At 37.9% G+C, this 21,845-nt stretch overlaps 1 protein-coding gene and 1 pseudogene across 2 annotated transcripts; one reads left to right on the top strand and one right to left on the bottom strand.

Annotated features, from left to right (window-relative positions):
• Positions 1-7,725: 7,725 nt before the first annotated feature.
• On the bottom strand, positions 7,726-19,357 carry LOC143620958 (MICOS complex subunit MIC10 pseudogene; annotated as a pseudogene). Its single transcript, XR_013151427.1, has 3 exons — positions 19,225-19,357; positions 8,052-8,188; positions 7,726-7,946 (listed from the first exon to the last, which is right to left on the bottom strand). The product of XR_013151427.1 is annotated as an MICOS complex subunit MIC10 pseudogene (transcript).
• On the top strand, positions 10,757-18,858 carry LOC143620970 (uncharacterized). Its single transcript, XM_077092522.1, has 3 exons — positions 10,757-10,877; positions 10,908-12,962; positions 18,788-18,858. The coding sequence occupies exons 2-3, from the start codon at positions 11,861-11,863 to the stop codon at positions 18,856-18,858; spliced, it is 1,173 nt and encodes a 390-aa protein (XP_076948637.1). The 5' UTR covers positions 10,757-10,877; positions 10,908-11,860.
• Positions 19,358-21,845: the final 2,488 nt, after the last annotated feature.

The raw sequence follows: 21,845 nt of genomic DNA, 5'->3' as shown, positions 1-21,845 counted from the left end.
TTCGTCCTTGAAACCTGCTTAGTCCTTGTAAAAATGAATACTTCCTGTATTCACACCCTTTCTTTAGCTTCCTTGCTTACCGGTTTATCTTTTGTCTTACAATTAATGAGTGATGTTAATTAGTTTTAGCTTTCTAGGTAGCTTGTCCATGAAGTTCTAGGTGATACGCTTCCTTATCCAGACTTTGCAAGTGCATATCACTTCCACAAGCATACTCTTCTTTCTTGTCCTTTAAATAGAAACATTGCGCTTAATATCATTACACTTAACACTGAATGATCATTCCGTCCGGTTACAACCTTTAGAAAATATACTGCTTTGCAATACGTTCAAAACATATTAATTCCAAAAAGGAAACCCAGTTTCTCCATAAGTGTTACTTCTTAAAATCCCTTTGTCTATTCCTTGAGAGAGAACACTTCTTGCAATTCTTGAGCGTATCCATTGCATAACTTGTCGGAGAACTCCTTAAGTCACCACTTATACTTTCATTCATTCTCTGCTCTGCATCAACATGTTAGGTTCATGAGTTATAGCTGTCCAAGGTAGCATGATCATGAAGTCCATGATGATACATCTCCCTCTTTCTTGACTAATCTAGCCTCACGTATTCCTATGAATCCATTGATGTTTGCCGTTACATATCAGACTAGCTGATCTATCATAACCAATTACCTTAACCGTCTTCCTTTCCGGTACGTCTTGACCTTCTTTTATACTACCATTCTATCCTTTCGTTCCAGAGGACTTCCCTTCCATGATCACGTGATTATCAATTACACACTAATCATTTGTGTCAAGACTCAATTCAGGTAGACATAAGTCTAAACCATATCTACGCTTTCCTCGCATGTCTTTCCACCTTTTTTCCCTGTTTTCTAGCATCCTTTTGCGGTGTGACTGTCAGCTCCACATTCGTAACGCTTGGGTTTGTTCTTATCCGTGTAGGCAAAGTATCATGTCTATCCACAGTTGTCACCTACCATTGACTCATTTTCATTTGACTTCTTCTTAAGCATTTCACTTCTATTAGTATACGCCTTCATTATAACTGACATATAGACTTATGACCTTCATCTAGGATTTGGCCTCGAAGATATCCATGGCGTAGAATCCTCAGGCGACCAAATCTGATTTTCACATCATAAGTATTATCTTTCAACTCTCGGTGTAACTAGAGAATTCATTTATTTTTTCATCTTTCTCTCATCCTTTATACCTTTTAGTTGTATCTCGTGGATCTCTCTCATGCAATCCAAAGTACTAACTAATTTATACGGCTTAATTGTCGTGATAACCTCTCCACCTTTACGACTTAGTGCGTCAGTGACCTCTTTAGCCTCTCCGGGATAATACTTGTTTTCACGGTCATAATCCTTTATCAGCCCTGCCCATCTCCTTGCCTCGTATTCTGTTCTTTCTACTTGAAAATGTATCCATGTATCAATGGTGCACCTTGAAAACCTAGCATACAATTACTCTTTCGTCAGCGTCTAAAACACTTCTCTCAAGTGTTCAGCATGATTGGACTTATTCCTTGAATATTTCATGATTATCATCAACAAAATCAATGTCAGATTTGTCCAAGATCGGATGACATGCCCTATTCATCATAACCATATATGTTGCTGGAGCATTCTTCAATTCAAACGATATCACGAGTAATTCTTAGTGTCCATATCGTGTCAGAAACGTTGTTTTAGGGATGTCTGCCTCTTTCACTTTCAACTGTTAATAGCCTGCTCTGAGGTCTATTTGCGAGGACCAACTCGCACCGTGCATTTGATCAAACAAATCATCAATTTGTGGCAACGAATATCTATTCTTCACAGTAAGCTTGTTCAACTTGTAGAAATCTATAAACCTTCTCATACTTCCGTCTTTTTCCTTCACGAACATCACCGATACACCCCGTAGGGAAATTCCCGGCATAAAACACCTTCTTCGAGGAGTTCTTGTAGTTGGGACATTAACTCTTTCATTTTGGACGGCGCCGGGCGGTAAGGTGCTTTCGCAACGGGCTGTGCTCCTGGCATTAACTCTATCTGGAATTATACCTTTCGTTCCAGTGGTAACCCCAGTTGGTCCTTTGGGAACACTTTTGGTTAGTCACACACAATAGGAATATCTTTCATTTCTTTCGTGTCTGCCGTAGCAACAACATACGTCAGGTAGGCACTGCACCCTCGCATTAACAAACCTTCAGCTTTTATCATCGGAATGACGTTAAGCCTTGAAATTTCCTTAATACCATAAATCGTCACTGTACTGCCATCCAAAGACTTAAACATTATCAACTTATTCTTACCTTCTATACGAGCTTTAAGCTCAAACGTCAAATCCATTCCCAAACGACATCGGACTCTCTTAAGGTCAATCATAAAGAGTAGCAAGGAACTCACGTCCCTCTGATTCTACTTTACAATTCTTAACCATCCTCAAATTTAACGAAAGTATCGCTTTTGGTCTCTTCCATAAGGTCTCAGGTACACAACTACATTCTTCTTAGCGTCTTCTTTCATATAAGCTACACTATGTAGCCTCATCCCTTCATGCATGTTCACTCAGGATATCTTGACAATCACCTGTCATTCTCGATCACCTCCGCTTCCTCATCGTTAGCTTCGTTACTCCCGATCCCAACAAGTTCCTTTATGGAGTTAACTATTGCAAACATACTACCTGTCTTGACTCGTCCTAGTTGTCTTATCTCTGTTTCTTTCATGCTACTTCCATTTGGACTTCACAATTCGGGCTACCTTTGATGCTTGAGTGAACATTGTTGGCATTGTAGTGCGAAACATTTGAGAAACTCCCTTGGTGTATATGATTACAAGCTCCAGGCGTGATCCTTCTTCTTTACTTCCTAAAGTCGAAGTCCTATTGCTTTCGTGTATTACCTTGTCACACCTTCTTCAACAGGTGTCTGGTTGGAACGTATCTTACCGCAGCGTCCAGTACGACTTCCTTTGTATCGGTCATCTATCTTATCTCTAATGAAACATAAACGTTATCACTCTAGGAATTATTTAGCACATGATTCGTAAGGTAAGTAGTTAATGATAGTGGCCAAGTGTAATTAACTCTTTACACTACTCCTCAGGTTCTACATACTTCCCTTTATGATTTCACTTGTGCTAGTTTCTACTACTCACGCAATAATGTAAACATACATATAACCTACATTCGTATCCCTAGCAATTAAGCAAGCATACACACATTCATTTTCTAGCAATAAAGCTAGCATACAAACATTATTTTCTATAGCAATTAAGCTAACATCAATATACATTATTGCTTAACCATACATCTTACCTTTACTGAGCTTGCTTGAGTGACACATGGCATTCTTGGACTGGCATCTTCTTCCTTTTCTTATTTAAACCTCGTTCTCTGTTCGAGTTTAAGCATGTAGGATGCTTAAATCTCTCGAACTTTGCTCTGATACCAACTTGTAAGGCCCCATTACCGGTACCTCACATTTGGATGTTGGATTTACTCATTAACATAGTTCTAATAATCAGAGTTAATAAAAACATTCATGGAAATAAAACATTCATATAACGTTACATATCTTGTCTTAAACAAACATCTTTGTCTTTTAAAATAAACAAAACATTAAACATAAACTAATAAACGTCTCGAGTCTTCCGATGCCAGCCTCTTATTTAATGCCACATGTTCCCCTCAAGTGAGCTGCCTCATCCTACTCACCTAAGTGCATACTAAAAGTCAGCTACACTGAGTGGGTCCTAGTTAATCACATATCATACTTTACATACATACTTACATACTTTCATAATTCAATTTCTACTTTACTTTATTCTATTCTGCCTCGGATATTATTAGGGTCTGATCCCTTTTTCTTCCTTGGATATTATTAGGGTCTAGTCCCTTAACTGCCTTGGATATTATTAGGGTCCAGTCCCTTTTCTGCCTCGAGATTATTAAAGGGCTCGGTCCCTTTTCTGCCTTGGATATTATTAGGGTCCAGTCCCTTTTCTGCCTCGAGATTATTAAAGGGCTCGGTCCCTTTTCTGCCTCGAGATTATTAAAGGGCTCGGTCCCTTTTCTGCCTCGAGATTATTAAAGGGCTCGGTCCCTTTTCTGCCTTGGATATTATTAGGGTCCAGTCCCTTTTCTACCTTGAGATTATTAAAGGGCTCAGTCCCTTTTCTTCCTTGGATATTATTAGGGTCCAGTCCCTTTTCTGCCTCGAGATTATTAAAGGGCTCGGTCCCTTTTCTGCCTTGGATATATTAGGGTCCAGTCCCTTTTCTGCCTCGAGATTATTAAAGGGCTCAGTCCCTTTTTTGCCTTGGATATATTAGGGTCCAGTCCCTTTTTTGCCTCGAGATTATTAAAGGGCTCAGTCCCTTTTTTGCCTTGGATATATTAGGGTCCAGTCCCTTTTTTGCCTCGAGATTATTAAAGGGCTCGGTCCCTTTTCTGCGTTGGATATTATTAGGGTCCAGTCCCTTTTCTACCTTTCTATCTTTTACATTCATTCATAACATACATACATATCATTCATAGCTCATATATAACATTCATATTCATAATTATAACTTGGTTGTACGTGCAATATCGGAAGATCGTTCACGTACCATCAAGCAATCATTCATACATTATACATAACATTCATATTCATAACTATAACTTGACAGTACGTGCAATATCCAAATATCGTTCACGTACCGACAAGCAATCCTTCATACCGTTCACATATATCACATAGGGCATACACTTATCACTTAGGATAAGTGTATTAACAAATCACATCGAGTATGCACAAAACCCCAAAAATATAACAAGGAATGGGGCTAGAAACTCACCTGGATTCTGTTCCTTTCTCCGGTTATGGTAATTCCCTTCTTTAACTGAGCTCTGCTAACTGTATATAAGGTACATGTAACAATACTCGTCTGATCCAACCTAGTGGTCTAGTATTAGCTTACTCTTACTTAGCATTTATGGTTTTGCTTTATTTTAACGTTCTAGTATTATATCCATACAATGCATGCTATTAAGTGTATGCACATATATGTATACATATACGAATCACCATGTATTCGGGTCTTCAATGTAAGCGAACATACTGATATGTACAAGCGAACTTACATGTATAAGCGATCTTACATGTAGGCGAACTTGCACGTAGGCGAACTTACTAGTGGTGAACTTAACACAAGCGAACTTGTATAGCGAAGTTAATCAGCAGCGAACTTAGCTGCAGACGAACTTATTAGTGAGCGAAGTTATACGTTAAGCGAACATATACATATCGCGAACTTATATACAAGCGAAGTTACTGGACTGTTGTTCGCGGGTTCGTCTCATCACACATTTCACAACCTTAATACACATATTATGATTTGGCCTTAGCCCTAAACGTTCCCTTAACCGTTTGCGGTCTAAACCTGACCCGTTTGTAAGATAAAGCACGAACCTTTATGGTGAACGTTAGAGAATAGATCTAGGGTTTCTTTTAAACGAGCCGTTCATAACCATGAGTTCGTTAAGTCCATTTTAATCCTCAATTTTGCCACTTTATGGTATAACTATACTCGATTTACTATCCTACTAAGTTTCATGCAAAACCGACTTCGTTTACCCGTCCTTTTCCCAAATCGAACGCTACTCGTCTTACGCGAAACGAACCAACTAACCCGTTTATTATCAAGTTCATTACTTTATCAATAATCATGACCTGATCTATTATCCTACCAATTTTCATGTAAATCCATTCATGAAAGGTAAGCTTTTTTTTTTAACAAAAACGTACATTTGAGGTTTTGTATGAAATCACTCGAGATGCTCAAAACCATATCAAACAAACTCCGATTTGAATGATTCAAGTGGCCCCGGAACCGTCTCGTCCCGATCTACAAACTCATCAGCTCACCTTTGCCGGAAACCACCGCTACAGTCACCGGAACAGCTGAACAGTTGCCGGAATCTTCACTTTTGAGCTGCTATGGTTTTTCTGATAAAAATCTGACTTCCAGACCTCTGATCGAAGATTTAATCGGTGTAAATCTTCATTTATATACCATGAACACTCAGTTAAAATTTGAGACCGATCCGACGGCTAGATCTCCGAGAATCTTTGTGTCTTTGCGGGTGGTTTTCTCAAAAACGGAATTGGGTTAAGTGTGTGTTTTGATGGTGTAGGCTATGGTGTGAAGATGTATGAAAATAGAAAGGATTAGGGTTTTAAGGGGTATTTATACTCCCTTAAGTCCATGGACCTTAAGCCCATCTTTCCTTTTGGTCCATAATTAATTACATCTAAGTAGCCTACTTAATATTACATCTTTATCATTTTACTATTTTTCTATTAACTCAAATAAACTTTTTCATCTTAAATAAATAATATATTAATTATTTATTTTTAGAATTTTCGGGATGTTACACGTAACGCTCATCCCTCTCTCACAACATTTCTTATGATATTATCTAAGTAAAAAAAAGTTACTTTTAACTTTACGAATAATTTTTCTCCTTTGTTTTAGTTCAAATATATTTTTTCTTTTTTGTTTTAGTTCATTAATAAGTGTCAAATTTAATTATCTCACTTGGTCACCTTAAAAAACACATTACAAATACCCCATTTTAGTTCATTAATAAGTGTCTAATTTTAATTATTTCACATGATCACCACATTACAAACACCCCTTAAACATTAGTAAGAAATGAATCATGAAGTCATCCTGCGACACATTGTTGGCCTTATAAGCTCTACATATGGACACGAGCCGAATACAAAGATGCTCGATTGGAAATATATAGTATCATACCCAGTGACGGATCCAGGAATTTTTTTCAGTGGGTTCACTATTTTTTGATTCTCTTGCATAAAAATTTTCGGGCAAGGTTCGGATCGGTTCAACAGTCTGGGCCAATTCAACGGTTCGGTCATGTAAGATTCATTATATAATAAAAATACGATAAATTATCAAAAAAAAAAAACAACAAACATCGTCATAAAAACGAAAACATACATAAAATAGATACGATTGTTATTTTAAACTAAAAAAACTACCTATAGATTTCTACCGAGTTTTCATCTTTTGAAAACGTTGCATTACATCTTCGATCGAATCTAATTACCTTACACTGAAGTATTAAGCAAAGGACTAAACTCTGAATAGAAGGGTGGAGACTAGGAGAGCGGTGGGGGTGGAGCCGTGAAGGATGGCCAGAATTTGATGGTGGGCAGATAGCTATGTTAGAGTTCAAAGTGGTTAGGTGGCTGCTGTGTAGTTGTGTTTTGTTCTCTGTTAACTTGTTAAAAGAAAAAAAAAAAAACTAACTGAACATTGATGTTATGGGTAAAGAACTAAAAACCCTATGTTAGTGAACTTATTAAAAGACAGTTTCGCTGGAAGCTGATCATACCAAGTTGGCTTGACTCAACTCAACTTATATTATTACCGACCCAAGTCCAGGTCGATGCTAGCTTGACTTGAACTTGCTCATTAAACAACCCTCCCTAAAAAACTGTAAAAGTGAACCAAGAACCAGTTTTTCCCCCCCAAGTTGCAACATCTTCTTGGTCTTATAAGCTCTAAATATTTGTCAAAAGATGGTATATTTGCTTCAAACTGAAGAACTAAAAATCAAACAAAATAGCCTCAGTTACAATCCATTCTTGGTCCAGTTCAACGGTTTGAAAAGTTAGAACCATATTTCAGACACCCGGGAAATTTACCAAACATTCGATTAAACACAACACTGACTTCAAAAGGTCAAAACCGGTATAAGTGTACATCATATGCATGTGAAATAATGTAACAAGATGACATTGCCGCAATTCTTACTCTTCTGATTCACACAAACTGTTAAAATCAAAATCCATTTCACTTGATTTTTGGGTCATTCGACATCAACACCCTTCACCATCACACACTTTACATGAATCCCCAACCCCTCTTTTCTCAGTCCTGAAAATTGACAAAAAAAAAATTATAGTGAAATTGTTCCAGAAAGGCAGAAAGTATATAAATTTCAATACCAATGGCATATTACTGATGGTGGCAACAACCAACCTTATCAACTAGTGCCTCAACAACATTGGAAGAAGTTTGAGTTGACCCGTCAAATTTCTGAGAGCAATCCGAGTATGCAGATCCGATACCCACTCCAGCACCAAAAGCTATCGACGCCCACCGTGTAACAGGAGACCCTAACGTTAATATTAAAAACCGTTACGTTTGTTAAATAACTTAAACAGACTGACCCAAACAGTTTTTTTTTTTTTTTTTTTTTAGCATAGTATGATGAGCTGAGTAATTTTTTCAATTCAAAATGTTACAATTACTTAACAGTGATTACGTTTCCTCAGACTAATAACTTAACAGAGGATTTAACTTAGCATGGTATAGCAATTAACATGAAAAATGCTTTTACGAAATATGTTCAGGTCTTCTGACAATTGGACATATTTAGCCTGAGTTAAAACTGTTGGAATTGATCTGCCCAAGACACATATTTGAGTTGATGTGGCTAGTACGTATTGATCCAAGTCGGGTCATACCCAATAACAAGCTAGACAAACGCCACGATATTTATTATTAGATTTGATCTAAGTAATAATATCAACACTTATATATTTGGAAAATTGGTTTTCTAAATATTTGCATTTGTGTGTAAAATAAATTATATGGATAATTTACGAGAGAGGTTATTTATTCGATAAGTAACAAAACGTGTTTGAAAGAATGACAAAAATCGGGTTTGAGTTTTTTTTTTGGGGTGGGGGGGGGGGGGGAACCCCTTAAGGGGGCCGGCCCCTCCTCTCTCTCTCTCTCTTCCTTTTGTTGTTTTCAATAGCATGCAAATAAAATGTATGGGTGTGTAAGATTTTCTCTAACACAACACACTACACTCTCTCACACACGTATTGCTCACTCTCTTTTCTTCTCCCGTCGGAACCGAGAACAAAAGGAAGAAGAACAAGGTTGTTCTTGCAAGTGTTGGATCCTAGCAACCAAAGGCGTTTGTTGGAGCTTGTCGGAACCGAGTATGCAGATCCGATACCCACTCCAGCACCAAAAGCTATCGACGCCCACCGTGTAACAGGAGACCCTAACGTTAATATTAAAAACCGTTACGTTTGTTAAATAACTTAAACAGACTGACCCAAACAGTTTTTTTTTTTTTTTTTTTTAGCATAGTATGATGAGCTGAGTAATTTTTTCAATTCAAAATGTTACAATTACTTAACAGTGATTACGTTTCCTCAGACTAATAACTTAACAGAGGATTTAACTTAGCATGGTATAGCAATTAACATGAAAAATGCTTTTACGAAATATGTTCAGGTCTTCTGACAATTGGACATATTTAGCCTGAGTTAAAACTGTTGGAATTGATCTGCCCAAGACACATATTTGAGTTGATGTGGCTAGTACGTATTGATCCAAGTCGGGTCATACCCAATAACAAGCTAGACAAACGCCACGATATTTATTATTAGATTTGATCTAAGTAATAATATCAACACTTATATATTTGGAAAATTGGTTTTCTAAATATTTGCATTTGTGTGTAAAATAAATTATATGGATAATTTACGAGAGAGGTTATTTATTCGATAAGTAACAAAACGTGTTTGAAAGAATGACAAAAATCGAGTTTGAGTTTTTTTTTTGGGGTGGGGGGGGGGGGGAACCCCTTAAGGGGGCCGGCCCCTCCTCTCTCTCTCTCTCTTCCTTTTGTTGTTTTCAATAGCATGCAAATAAAATGTATGGGTGTGTCAGATTTTCTCTAACACAACACACTACACTCTCTCACACACGTATTGCTCACTCTCTTTTCTTCTCCCGTCGGAACCGAGAACAAAAGGAAGAAGAACAAGGTTGTTCTTGCAAGTGTTGGATCCTAGCAACCAAAGGCGTTTGTTGGAGCTTGTCGGGTATACAAGCTTGAGGAGTCCTTTCCTTGGATTCTAGCCATTCATAACCTTCATCCCTTTCGGTTTTCTAGACTTGAAGGTATGTATGATAAATACCCTATGGTTGTGTTCTTGATAGCTTGATAATCGTATATGGATCCTGTTTTGGGTTTAACATAAACGGGTTTATGTGTTTGGTAAAAACAAGATCTAAAACTAATATCTTCCGCTGCGTTTTCCTTAATAATTGGTTATTTTGGACTTTGATAATCTTGCTAAAACCTAACAATGGCATCAAGAGCCGCTTATACGATTACATGCTTCAAAATGGGTTCTAAAGTGCTCGGGTTTGATGGTATTTTTTACCATTTTGGCCGAGGACTTTAGGCATTTTGGTTGCCCCTTGTTTTCCAAGTTCATACCATACATGCATGTGGTAAAAATCTAGAAAAATGGTCATTTGGTTACCAAATCTTGTTCGGGCAGATTCTGGGTTGTTTTCGGTCTGGCCGAGAACTCTTGTTCTCGGTTGACCGAAAACACGTTCTCGGTTGGACCGAGAACTAATGATGTTGAATCATGGTTCTCAGTGTTGACCGAGAACAATAGGTTCTCGGTGAACCAAAGTTTCCGGGCCGAAAACTCTGAAGCTTTGGTCTTCTGGCTGAGAACTATGTGTTCTCTGTTTTAGGCCGAGAATTGAGGGAAAGGGGAACCATTTCTGGTCAAGGGTTGACCTGCCTGGTCAAAGGTTGACCTGTTTGTGTGGATGTTCATTACCTAGCCATGATCTTGTGTATATTGAAGAATTATCGTTTGTGATTTGTACATTTGGATGTAATATTCTTTATTCGGGTTGTAATCTATTTATTCTTTCAAATGGTTTGTAATAATAAATAGGATAGTTGTATTTCTTTTATTAGACAAAATGTATTATGATATATTTTGTAAAAGAAGATGCAACTACAACACCATTTTGGTTGGAGCCCAAATCGGAGCCCAAATAAAGAAGATGGATCACAACAAGAAGTGAACGCTTAAAGCATTTGGATGCGGAGTCAAGTGGGAGTTTACCATCTTCTACCTTGTGTCATGCTCGTCTCTTAGGAGAGACCTTTTGACCCACTTGTTTCGGTCAACAAGTGTTATCTATCTAGGTGGCTATGGTTATGAACATGTGTTTGTATTTTATGCTTGATTGGTTGTTTTAGTTTTATTGTTTTATCTTGTGTGGATGTTAACAATTAAAATCGACAACTATCATAAAAGTGATTCCTTTGAAATTATTAAGTTATAAAATTGGTTTTATTAACTGTTAATGATTTCATAATAAAATGGGCTTTATTAAAAGGAATTTGAAAATTGGTTTTCAAAGGTACCATACATTTGAATGCATGCAAATGGAAGGTACAATAAATAGTTTTCCAATCAAGAATTTTGAAAACTAAAATCCCTTTTATAAACAAGTTAAACACCATCCTTTTACACGACACTTAAGTCACTTGTAGACTTGATAGTGGGGTAGGGTCACCTAACCACATTTAAGAAAGCTTGTGATCTTAAGGTGGTTTTACAAATACTTTTGGCTTTAGGGTCACCTAACCACTTGTATGTGTAAACTCACACGTGTGTGTAAGTAGGACGACTTGATTTGAAAACCATGACTATAGGGTCACCTTAACATGGCATTCAAAGGTGTTGATGGGATTAAACATACCAACTAAACATATGATGTTTAACCGATCCCATAAAACTAGAAATTGCAAAGGGTTGCAATCGTCAAGCGTTGACTACCTTGTTAATTCGAATAGTAGGATAAAGGTCACCTAACTACTATTTGAATGAAACGTTGGGTTCTAGATTTTAATCAATAATTGTCTTGGAGACATTAAAGGGTATTAAAGATTAAAATTTTATTTATATCGAAAATACTAAACTGAACTTTGTTAAACTCTTTTATAGATGGCCGCAAACAACGCACCGAACGCAATTATCCAACCTGTGCATAACTTATCACTGAGATCCATTATGGATAATGATCGTCTAAACTATAATAACTTCATGGACTGGTATCGAAACTTGAGAATTGTTCTCAAGCAAGAAAAGAAGTCTTATATTTTAGACGACCCTATTCCCGATGAACCCGATGTTGACAACTTGGATGCCTACGCGGATTGGCTAAAATACACCGAAGATTCGGTGCAAGTTTCTTGCCTCATGTTGGGAACAATGATTCCCGAGATCCAAAAGGATTTCGAGAATCATGGGGCGTATGACATGATAACCCAGCTTAAGGAAATGTTCCTTACTCAAGCCAGGGTTGAGCGTTTCAAAACGGTTCGAGCGCTTCATGCATGTCATATGGAAGAAACCCAATCTGTATCATCTTATGTGCTTAAGATGAAAAGCCACATTGATCGGCTTGAACGGCTTAACTGTCCAGTCTCAAAAGAGTTAGCCACGGATTTGATCCTGAACGGCCTAACTAAAAGGTTTGAGACATTCGTCATGAACTACAACATGAACGGATGGGACAAAAGCATTGGTGAGCTTCACGCAATGCTTAAGACAGCCGAAGCCGGCATGGGTAAAAAGGTTTCACCCGTTCTTGCGATCAATGAGGGTAGCTCTAAGAAGAGGCATCACCCTGAACCCAAAGCAAAGGTTGCTATGGGTAAGGGGCAAGTCAAGAAGGGGTTCAAGGGAAAGGCAAAGGCGGAACCAAAACCAAAGAAGCTAAAGGTTAGCGCTGAGGATCCGTGCTTTGGTAGTGGTGAGATTGGTCATTGGATGAGAAATTGTCCAACCTATCTCAAGGAGTTGAAAGCTAAGAGGGATGCGGGGCAAACCTCAGGTACAACTTTCATGATCCACATTGATCTTAATATTGTTTCTTCTAACACATGGGTATTGGATACTGGATGTGGAACTCATATTTGCAATTCATTGCAAGGGTTCAAAAGAATAAATGATGTGAAGAAAGGAGATATAAGTCTCTTCATGGGCAATGGAGCAAAGGTTGACGTCCAAGCCCGAGGAGATTATGTTTTAAAGCTTCCAAATGGTTTGGAAATATCTGGTTATGATTTTAAGTTTGTTGACAATGGTATTTATGTTTTCATGGATAATGTATTTTACTTTAAAGCGACGCTGTTTAATGGCATTTATGAATTAATTCATGATGACTCATACATTGATAACTCGTACCAAGCTAGCACCAAAAGACTCAAAGTGGATTTGAGTAATACTTTTCTTTGGCATTGTCGTCTTGGTCACATAAACAAGAATCGTATTCATACACTTCGAAAGAATGGTCTTTTGAAATCAAATGTTGATTCATTTGATGAATGTGAATCTTGTTTATTGGGAAAAATGACCAAAGAGCCCTTTAGTGGAACAAATGAAAGGACGAAAGACTTATTAGGCATCATACATTCGGATGTATGTGGACCTTTTAGGACAATGACAAGAAATGGTGAAAGATACTTCATTACTTTTACCGATGATTATAGTCGCTATGGGTATGTGTTCTTGTTAAGACACAAAAATGAGGCCTTTGAAATGTTCAAAGTCTTCCAAAATGAGGTACAAAATCAACTCAACAAGACAATCAAAGTACTACGTTCCGATAGAGGAGGTGAATACCTCAATGATGCGTTTCTAGAACATCTTAGGAGTAGTGGGATTGTCTCACAACTTACTCCACCTGGAACACCACAACATAATAGTGTGTCTGAAAGGAGGAATCGAACATTATTAGATATGGTTCGATCCATGATGGCTAGAAGCTCGTTACCTCTATCATTTTGGGGTTTCGCAGTGATCTTCGCAGCCCGTATTTTAAATATGGCACCAACCAAGAAAGTTGATGGGACACCTTTTGAAATATGGCATGGAAAGGCTCCATCATTATCATATTTAAAGGTATGGGGTTGTGAGGCTTATGTTAAGATCTACACCCCTGATAAACTCGAATGCCGATCCACTAAGTGTATATTTGTAGGATATCCCACAGATTCGATGAGATATTATTTCTACAATCCAAACGAGCATAAAGTGTTTATAGCTCGGAAGGCAAAGTTCTTGGAAAGAAGGTTCCTTATGGAAGGAACTGACAGAACTGTGGAACTCGAGGAGGATCGAGAACCACAAGCCGATACACGTTTGGTTGACACTAGAAATCAACAAGAGGTTGTTGATGATGATCAAATGGTTGATCAAAACACACAAAACATTCGCAAATATGGTAGAATTAGCACCCCACCTGAGAGATATGGTTTTTTCATGGATGGATGCTATGTGGTAGATTCGGATGAACCAACCACATACCGAGATGCAATGTCACAGTCTGATTGTGACAAATAGCTAGAGGCCATGAATGTTGAGATGCAATCCATGCATGATAACCAAGTTTGGGACTTGGTTGCTCCACCTCTAAATTCCAAACTGGTTGGAAGTAAGTGGGTTTTCAAGAAGAAAACTGATATGCATGGAAACTTGGATACTTACAAAACTAGACTTGTAGCAAAGGGTTTCACTAAAACTCAAGGGGTTGATTATGATGAAACTTTCTCGCCTGTGGCAATGCTAAAGTCTATAAGGATATTGTTTGCCATAGCCGCATATTATGACTATGAGATATGGCAAATGGATGTCAAAACTGCTTTTCTAAATGGCCATCTTGAGGAAGATGTCTATATGGTTCAGCCTGAAGGTTTTGTCGATCCACAACATCCTAAAAAGGTATGCAAGTTAAAGAAATCAATCTATGGATTGAAACAAGCATCTAGGAGTTGGAATCGCCGTTTTGATGATGAAGTTAAGAAATTCGGATTCATCAAAAACGCTGATGAAGCTTGTGTGTATAAGAAAGCTAGTGGGAGCATCATTACCTTTCTGGTATTGTATGTCGATGACATATTGTTATTTGGAAATGACGTTCCAACCTTGGAAGTTGTAAAAGCCTGGCTTGGAAGTTGCTTTTCCATAAAGGATCTTGGTGAGGCCGCCTATATTCTAGGAATAAGGATCTATAGGGATAGATCAAGGCGGTTGATAGGTTTGAATCAAAGTGCATACATTGACAAAATCTTAAAAAGGTTCAAAAAATTCTAAGAAAGGTTTGGTACCTATTCAAAGAGGAACGATGTTGAGTGCTTCTCAATGTCCAAGCTCAAAGGATGAGCAAGACAAAATGAGAGGAATCCCATATGCATCTGCTATAGGATCCATCATGTATGCCATGATTTGCACTAGACCGGATGTGTCATGCGCTTTGAGCATGACAAGTCGATACCAACAAAATCCGGGAACTAACCATTGGATGGCTGTTAAGAGCATATTGAAATACCTTAGGAGGACTAAGGATATGTTTCTTATATATGGCTCTGGTGAGGAGGAACTCGTTGTAAAGGGTTACACTTATGCGAGCTTCCAAACTGATCGAGATGATTCTCGATCACAATCGGGATATGTTTTCGTTCTCAATGGTGGTGTTGTTTCCTGGAAGAGCGCAAAACAAGACGTGGTAGCCTTGTCCACCACTGAATCTGAATATATCGCCGCCTCCTTGGCAGCTCAAGAAGCTGCATGGATTAGAAAGTTCATTGCTGATCTAGGAGTGGTCCGTACCATTCAGGACCCTCTAGAAATCTTTTGTGACAACGAGGGTGTGATTGCTCAAATCAAAGAACCTCGTGCACATCAAAAGACTAGGCACATTGAGCGGAGATTCAACTACATAAGGGATGAAGTTGAAAAAGGAAAGATATGTATTTGCAAAGTTCACACTGATCAAAACATTGCGGACCCACTCACGAAACTCCTTGAAAGGCCGAAGCATGAGGGTCATACTTGCGCCTTAGGACTTCGATATTCTAGTGATTGGATTTGATCAAAATTTTGTATTTGGATATTGGGACAATCTTATTTTAACTCAATCATATGGTTTTGGTTATGGTCATGTTCTTGAGTTATGTTCCATTTTAGTATGTTTAAACCCGTGAATAATTTGAATTATTCTAAACGTCCGTAGTCGATCATAGTTGTGGGAACAAATATGAAAGTAAGACTATTATGAACTTGGATTGGTAGATATTCATGAGGTATGAATATAGCAAAGGGTTGCTGCCAAGGTTCATAGATATTTATGGGATAAATATTGGATTGACCCGCCCTCAACTTTACTGCATGGAATCCTTGTGATTTGTGATCATAAGTAAATTTGAGTAAAGGCGAACATCATAGTATCCTCCGACCTGAGATACATATTGGGTCTTGATATTCATCGACTATTATACTTTGACTTAGTTCTTCGCTGCTCTGAAATATGTCAGTACATAAGGCTGAGCTCAAGTATAGTACAAGGTGATAGTGAGAGACGTATGTAGTCAATAAGGGATTTGTCCCTCTTATTCGTTGAGAGTTAAATGTCTAAGGCCTGATAAGTTAAATCAACAGAGAATGATCACTCTGTGTCTCTGGATTTAACATGACATTTGTGGCAAAAGGATAAATGATTTTTTCACCTAAATCATTTTCAAAATGGGACTTGAAAGGGATGATATTATTGAATGGCACTTCGTCATGCGTATTAGAGATAGTAAACCGTTGTTAGACGATATTTGATATTTGCATCAATCCTCTATGTATCTTGTGCAAGTGGGAGATTGTTGGAATTGATCTGCCCAAGACACATATTTGAGTTGATGTGGCTAGTACGTATTGATCCAAGTCGGGTCATACCCAATAACAAGCTAGACAAACGCCACGATATTTATTATTAGATTTGATCTAAGTAATAATATCAACACTTATATATTTGGAAAATTGGTTTTCTAAATATTTGCATTTGTGTGTAAAATAAATTATATGGATAATTTACGAGAGAGGTTATTTATTCGATAAGTAACAAAACGTGTTTGAAAGAATGACAAAAATCGGGTTTGAGTTTTTTTTTTGGGGTGGGGGGGGGGAACCCCTTAAGGGGGCCGGCCCCTCCTCTCTCTCTCTCTCTTCCTTTTGTTGTTTTCAATAGCATGCAAATAAAATGTATGGGTGTGTAAGATTTTCTCTAACACAACACACTACACTCTCTCACACACACATTGCTCTCTCTCTCTTTTCTTCTCCCATCGGAACCGAGAACAAGAGGAAGAAGAAAAGCAAGGTTGTTCTTGCAAGTGTTGGATCCTAGCAACCAAAGGCGTTTGTTGGAGCTTATCGGGTATACAAGCTTGAGGAGTCCTTTCCTTGGATTCTAGCCGTTCATAACCTTCATCCCTTTCGGTTTTCTAGACTTGAAGGTATGTATGATAAACACCCTATGGTTGTGTTCTTGATAGCTTGATAATCGTATATGGATCCTGTTTTGGGTTTAACATAAACGGGTTTATGTGTTTGGTAAAAACAAGATCTAAAACTAATATCTTCCGCTGCGTTTTCCTTAATAATTGGTTATTTTGGACTTTGATAATCTTGCTAAAACCCAATAAAAACGGGCAGAATTAAACATAGGAAAAAGAGTACGCGGGTCAAGATGGGCTGATGATATAAAACGAGTTTTAGTAGTCTTTAACCTATCAGTCTATCACAGTGTTGTTGCTTCGTACCCCTCCTCAGCCGCGCTAGATCTAATTCCAGGTTCGTCTTCAATGAATTTGATTACTCAACTGCTGCTGATGTTGTCCTTCCTCTTTACCCTCTCTCTTTGACACAGACGATTCAGAAACGCCATTAGAAGTTAATTTACCCTCAGAATTCCATATCTATATTCTTCCATATTTCAGGGATCCACATATTCAATTTTTCATACATCAATGACAAACGAGAGGCATTTGTTGTGGCTAATTGAGCCAAAGGCACACGCTCAATTAGCCACAATAGATGCTCACTAATGTAGGCAAATTCAGCATGTGGATTGCCGGAATTTGAAAGTGGCTCAATTAGCCACAACAGATGCTCACTAATGTAGGAAAATTCAACATGTGGATTGCCGGAATTAGAAAGAGAGTATATAGATCTGCAACTCTGAAGATGAATCAACATTCAATTGCGTTTCTGAATCATCTGAATAGTTGGGCAACTAAATCCGACGGGAACAACAAAGCAGAGGGAAGAGAGAATGACACGAACTAGATCTGCCACGCAAGAGGAAGGACAAAACAATAATAGCAGCAACATTGTCATGGGTTACAAACTATTAATTATCTTTCTTTTTTCAGTAGCCCATCATGACCCGCTACGTTTTTCAGCAGCAATGTCACAGCCCGCCTAAAATGAAGTCATGATTCTCGAGTTTTGGAAGTTCGCGAACTAACTTGTAGGCACCAAGGGCTGCCCAGAATACTCATAAAATATCAAGCCATGACAAAGTCACAAAACTCTATTTCAGCACTAGAATGGCTTGTAAAGACTAGATATTATAGATCTCTAGATATCTACATAGTTAATATTAAAAGTTCCTAGATTAATAAGTGTCTAGAAATCAGCACGCAGCAAGTATAAATAGAGGGTAGATGTCTCATTTAGGGATCGTTGTAAAGTGTGTGGCGGCTGATGGGGAAAAGACAAGCCGGCCCTAACCCTAATCTTATTTTCGGCCATAACTTGTGTATATTGGCCTGTTGCCAGCATGCTAGCCGATTTATTTTAGGAATTTTCTTTCGCCCCAAGTTTTAGAATTAGAGAAACCGCAACTATTTAGATTATATACACATCCCCTAAGTAATTGTAATTCTCATCACCTACAAAGTAATAAGACTGCCTCGCTAGTTGCATCCGTGCACGTGGGTCAGTTTGGACCAAACCGTGTAAATATCTCGTGTCCCTTTATTTTTCTGTTTGATGTGGTGTTTGTGTTCGTGTGTAGTTTTCTGTTTTATTTTGCAGTTGTCGTCAATACTAACGACACCGCCCGCCTTCCATTGACGATTGTCAACAGTATACACCAGTCAAACTAAAGTAAACAACAGATCTGCTACTTTGTTTTCTTGGACAGTCAGCATAGTCACTTAAAGTAAACAACAGATCAGCATTTTGAGTATAACCTAAATATCCATAAATGATTACAGGCAATGAAAAGCTAATGATTTTCTAAGACAGAAGAAGAATACAAGAAAGTAGATTGCATAAGACCATCCCCAAACAACACAAGGCATTAACCTAGATTGTAGCATTATTTATTATCCACTGACATTTCTTGATTTTCATACAACTGGTAATTTAGTTGTAAAATTTCTAAACAATCACTAAGCTGATTAATTGCAGTGTTATAATAATAATAATAATAATACTTTAGCAATTAAATCAATAGAATAAGAGCTTACGGAAGAAAAGAAGGCCGGCAAAAGCACCAGCAGCGGACGAGTACACGAACCGACGAACACCCAGATCCAAACAGGCGTCAAGCTTAGCATTCACATCGTACTCAATCTCGTTGTTATTATTATCTTCATCCATCTTTATTTTTTAGGGTTTATTTAAGATCGTTTTTCTCTGCTTCCCAATTCTTTAATGAAAGCAACTGTAATCTTTAGTTATTTTAGCCCAACTTATCTTAGAAAAGGGGGAGTAGTGTCTTACATCCCGTCTAGAATTATAGTTTTTTTACAAAAACAGAACGTAGTTATAAAACCTTACTATCGGGCATTATGCGTCACGTGGCGCCCAGTCACTTGTACACTTTTTTGTTTTTTCTAAATTTTTTATTAAAAAAATAATCAAATAACAATAATATTTTATAAAATAAATATTACATTAAAATAGAAAAAAACTACTCGTTGTCGTTTTTGTCTTCATCGTATTCGCCCAACTCGTCTTCATCATCTCGCCCTCGTCGTCGTCGTCTTCATCATCGTCTTCATTGTTGCCCTCGTTTTGATTATCGTTTTCACCAGGAAAACGCCGATTCATCCAAAGATGTTGGACCGAATCCCCCTTTAGTGCGTTATGTATCTCTTTTGATTGCACGAAATCCGAGTTTTCGAGTCTTTGCTCCATGCTTGCTGGAGTTCGTGGTGGATCCGGGTTCGGTATAAAAGTTGGACATATTGTTCTTCCCTCGTCCTCGATGATCATGTTATGCATTATAATACACGCATACATAGCACATTTCATTCTTTCTAAAGACCATAGACGACAAGGATTTTTAACAAAATGCCATCGTTGTTAAAGAACACCAAAACACCTATCGATATCCTTTCTCGCAGACTCTTGCACTTTCTTAAAGTACTGTCTTTTTTCATCCATCGGGTTATCTGAATGTTTTAATGATTATCGCATACTCTGGATATATTCCATCACCCAGATAGTACCCATGATGGTATAAGTTATCGTTAGCCCAAAACGAAGCGACTGGAACGGTCCCAAATATGTAACTCTCCGTCGCAGGAGACTGCTCTAAGACGGTTATTTCATTGTTATAACCGGGAACACCAAAGAATTCCGACCAAATCCAAAGGCCGTATGAAGCAATCGCTTGAAGGCTGACCGTTGGTCCCTTTTGGTCACTTCGTGTGTATTGACCTCGCCATGCAGTCGGGCAATTAGCCCATTCCAATGCATGCAATCTACACTCCCTATCATGCGGGGGAAACCATGCACCCTTGTATGTGACTCGTAAAGACGTTGTAGATCGTTCCAGTTAGGATCTCTCAGATAATGTGGGCCATATAATTTCAATATTCCTATATTTTATACAACTTTTATAAAATAATTGATTAAAGTAAACAAGTGATATAATTATTTAAAAAAAAATAAAACGTACCATAACAAAATTGCTCCAAGGTGTCCCGAGTTGTTTTATCGGCCATCTTTAAATACTCGTCAATGATGTCGGTCGTGTTTCCGTATGCGAGCACGCGTACGGCTGACGTAACCTTCTGAATAGCCGTGAATCCTAGCGTCCCTAAACCGTCCGGCTTATGCTTAAAGTAATCAAGCTCACGCTCCAAATCATTGGTGATGCGCATAAATAAATTTTTAGACATCCGAAAACGACGCCTGAAGGTCTTCGGGTTCTTGTATCTCAGCGAGTCGCAGAAGTAATCCGCCATCAACTGGTTGTTAGCTTCGATACGATCTAGCTCGATATATGCTCTTTTTGAAAGGGGGGGGTGGAGAGCTAATCGCACTCGTAACCGCCTCTTCCTCCACCGCGTCTTCGGCTTGTTGGTCGGGCCCGAAAAACCGATTATATATAGATGGAGGATCCATTTATAGTGAAGTTTGTGTGAAGAAATATAGAGTTGAAAGAGATATTTTATAAATTTGATAAGTTTTGATTGGGGATGAATTGGTTTAATATAGAGAAAATATTTTTTTTATATAGTAACGGTCATATGACCGTTGTCTTTGAATAAATTGTTTTTTAATTATTGTCTCTTTCCAAGCGTTTTGTGTAAAACGCCCAAAAAAAACCATAACGCCGGGGGGGGGGGGGTGCCCCCTGGGGTTTTAGCCTATAACGCTGGCCATAACACTCCACTACGGTAGGTCTTATAATCCTAACAAATGGGTTAAAAGATATTTCATTAAATTTTCATTTAATTAATTAATCTGCTAGAATGAAGCAATACTTAATGATCAAGATAAAATTATTATTTTTTAGGTATATGGTTTCGAGTAATAGGCAGAGTATCACCTAATATCATATTCGTATCTAAACTCGTAAAAAATATATTTCATCAATCTCATATATTAATACCCTTCCTATAATCTGTTCTAGATGTTCTAAGATTCAGGCACCATTTTCTAATCCGTAAGGTAGAGGTTTGAGAAACAAGTATACGTAGATCTCTTATAGAAAACATTAACAAATAATATGTAAAAAAAGTTAATTTATGTTATTAGTTATACCATTACACTAATTTGAGAGTTTAGTTCTAAACAATAGTTTTTGTTAGTTAAAGCCTCTCAAATACTCATAGTTTTATGTAAATAAAGAGCT

This window comes from Bidens hawaiensis, unplaced genomic scaffold, assembly GCF_021521415.1.
Source record: "Bidens hawaiensis isolate Kalapana, Puna unplaced genomic scaffold, B.hawaiensis_p1.1 tig00002754_1, whole genome shotgun sequence".
Classification (NCBI taxonomy): domain Eukaryota; kingdom Viridiplantae; phylum Streptophyta; class Magnoliopsida; order Asterales; family Asteraceae; genus Bidens; species Bidens hawaiensis.
Note: the sequence above shows the minus strand (reverse complement) of the source record. Positions and strands in the feature narration are given on the sequence as shown.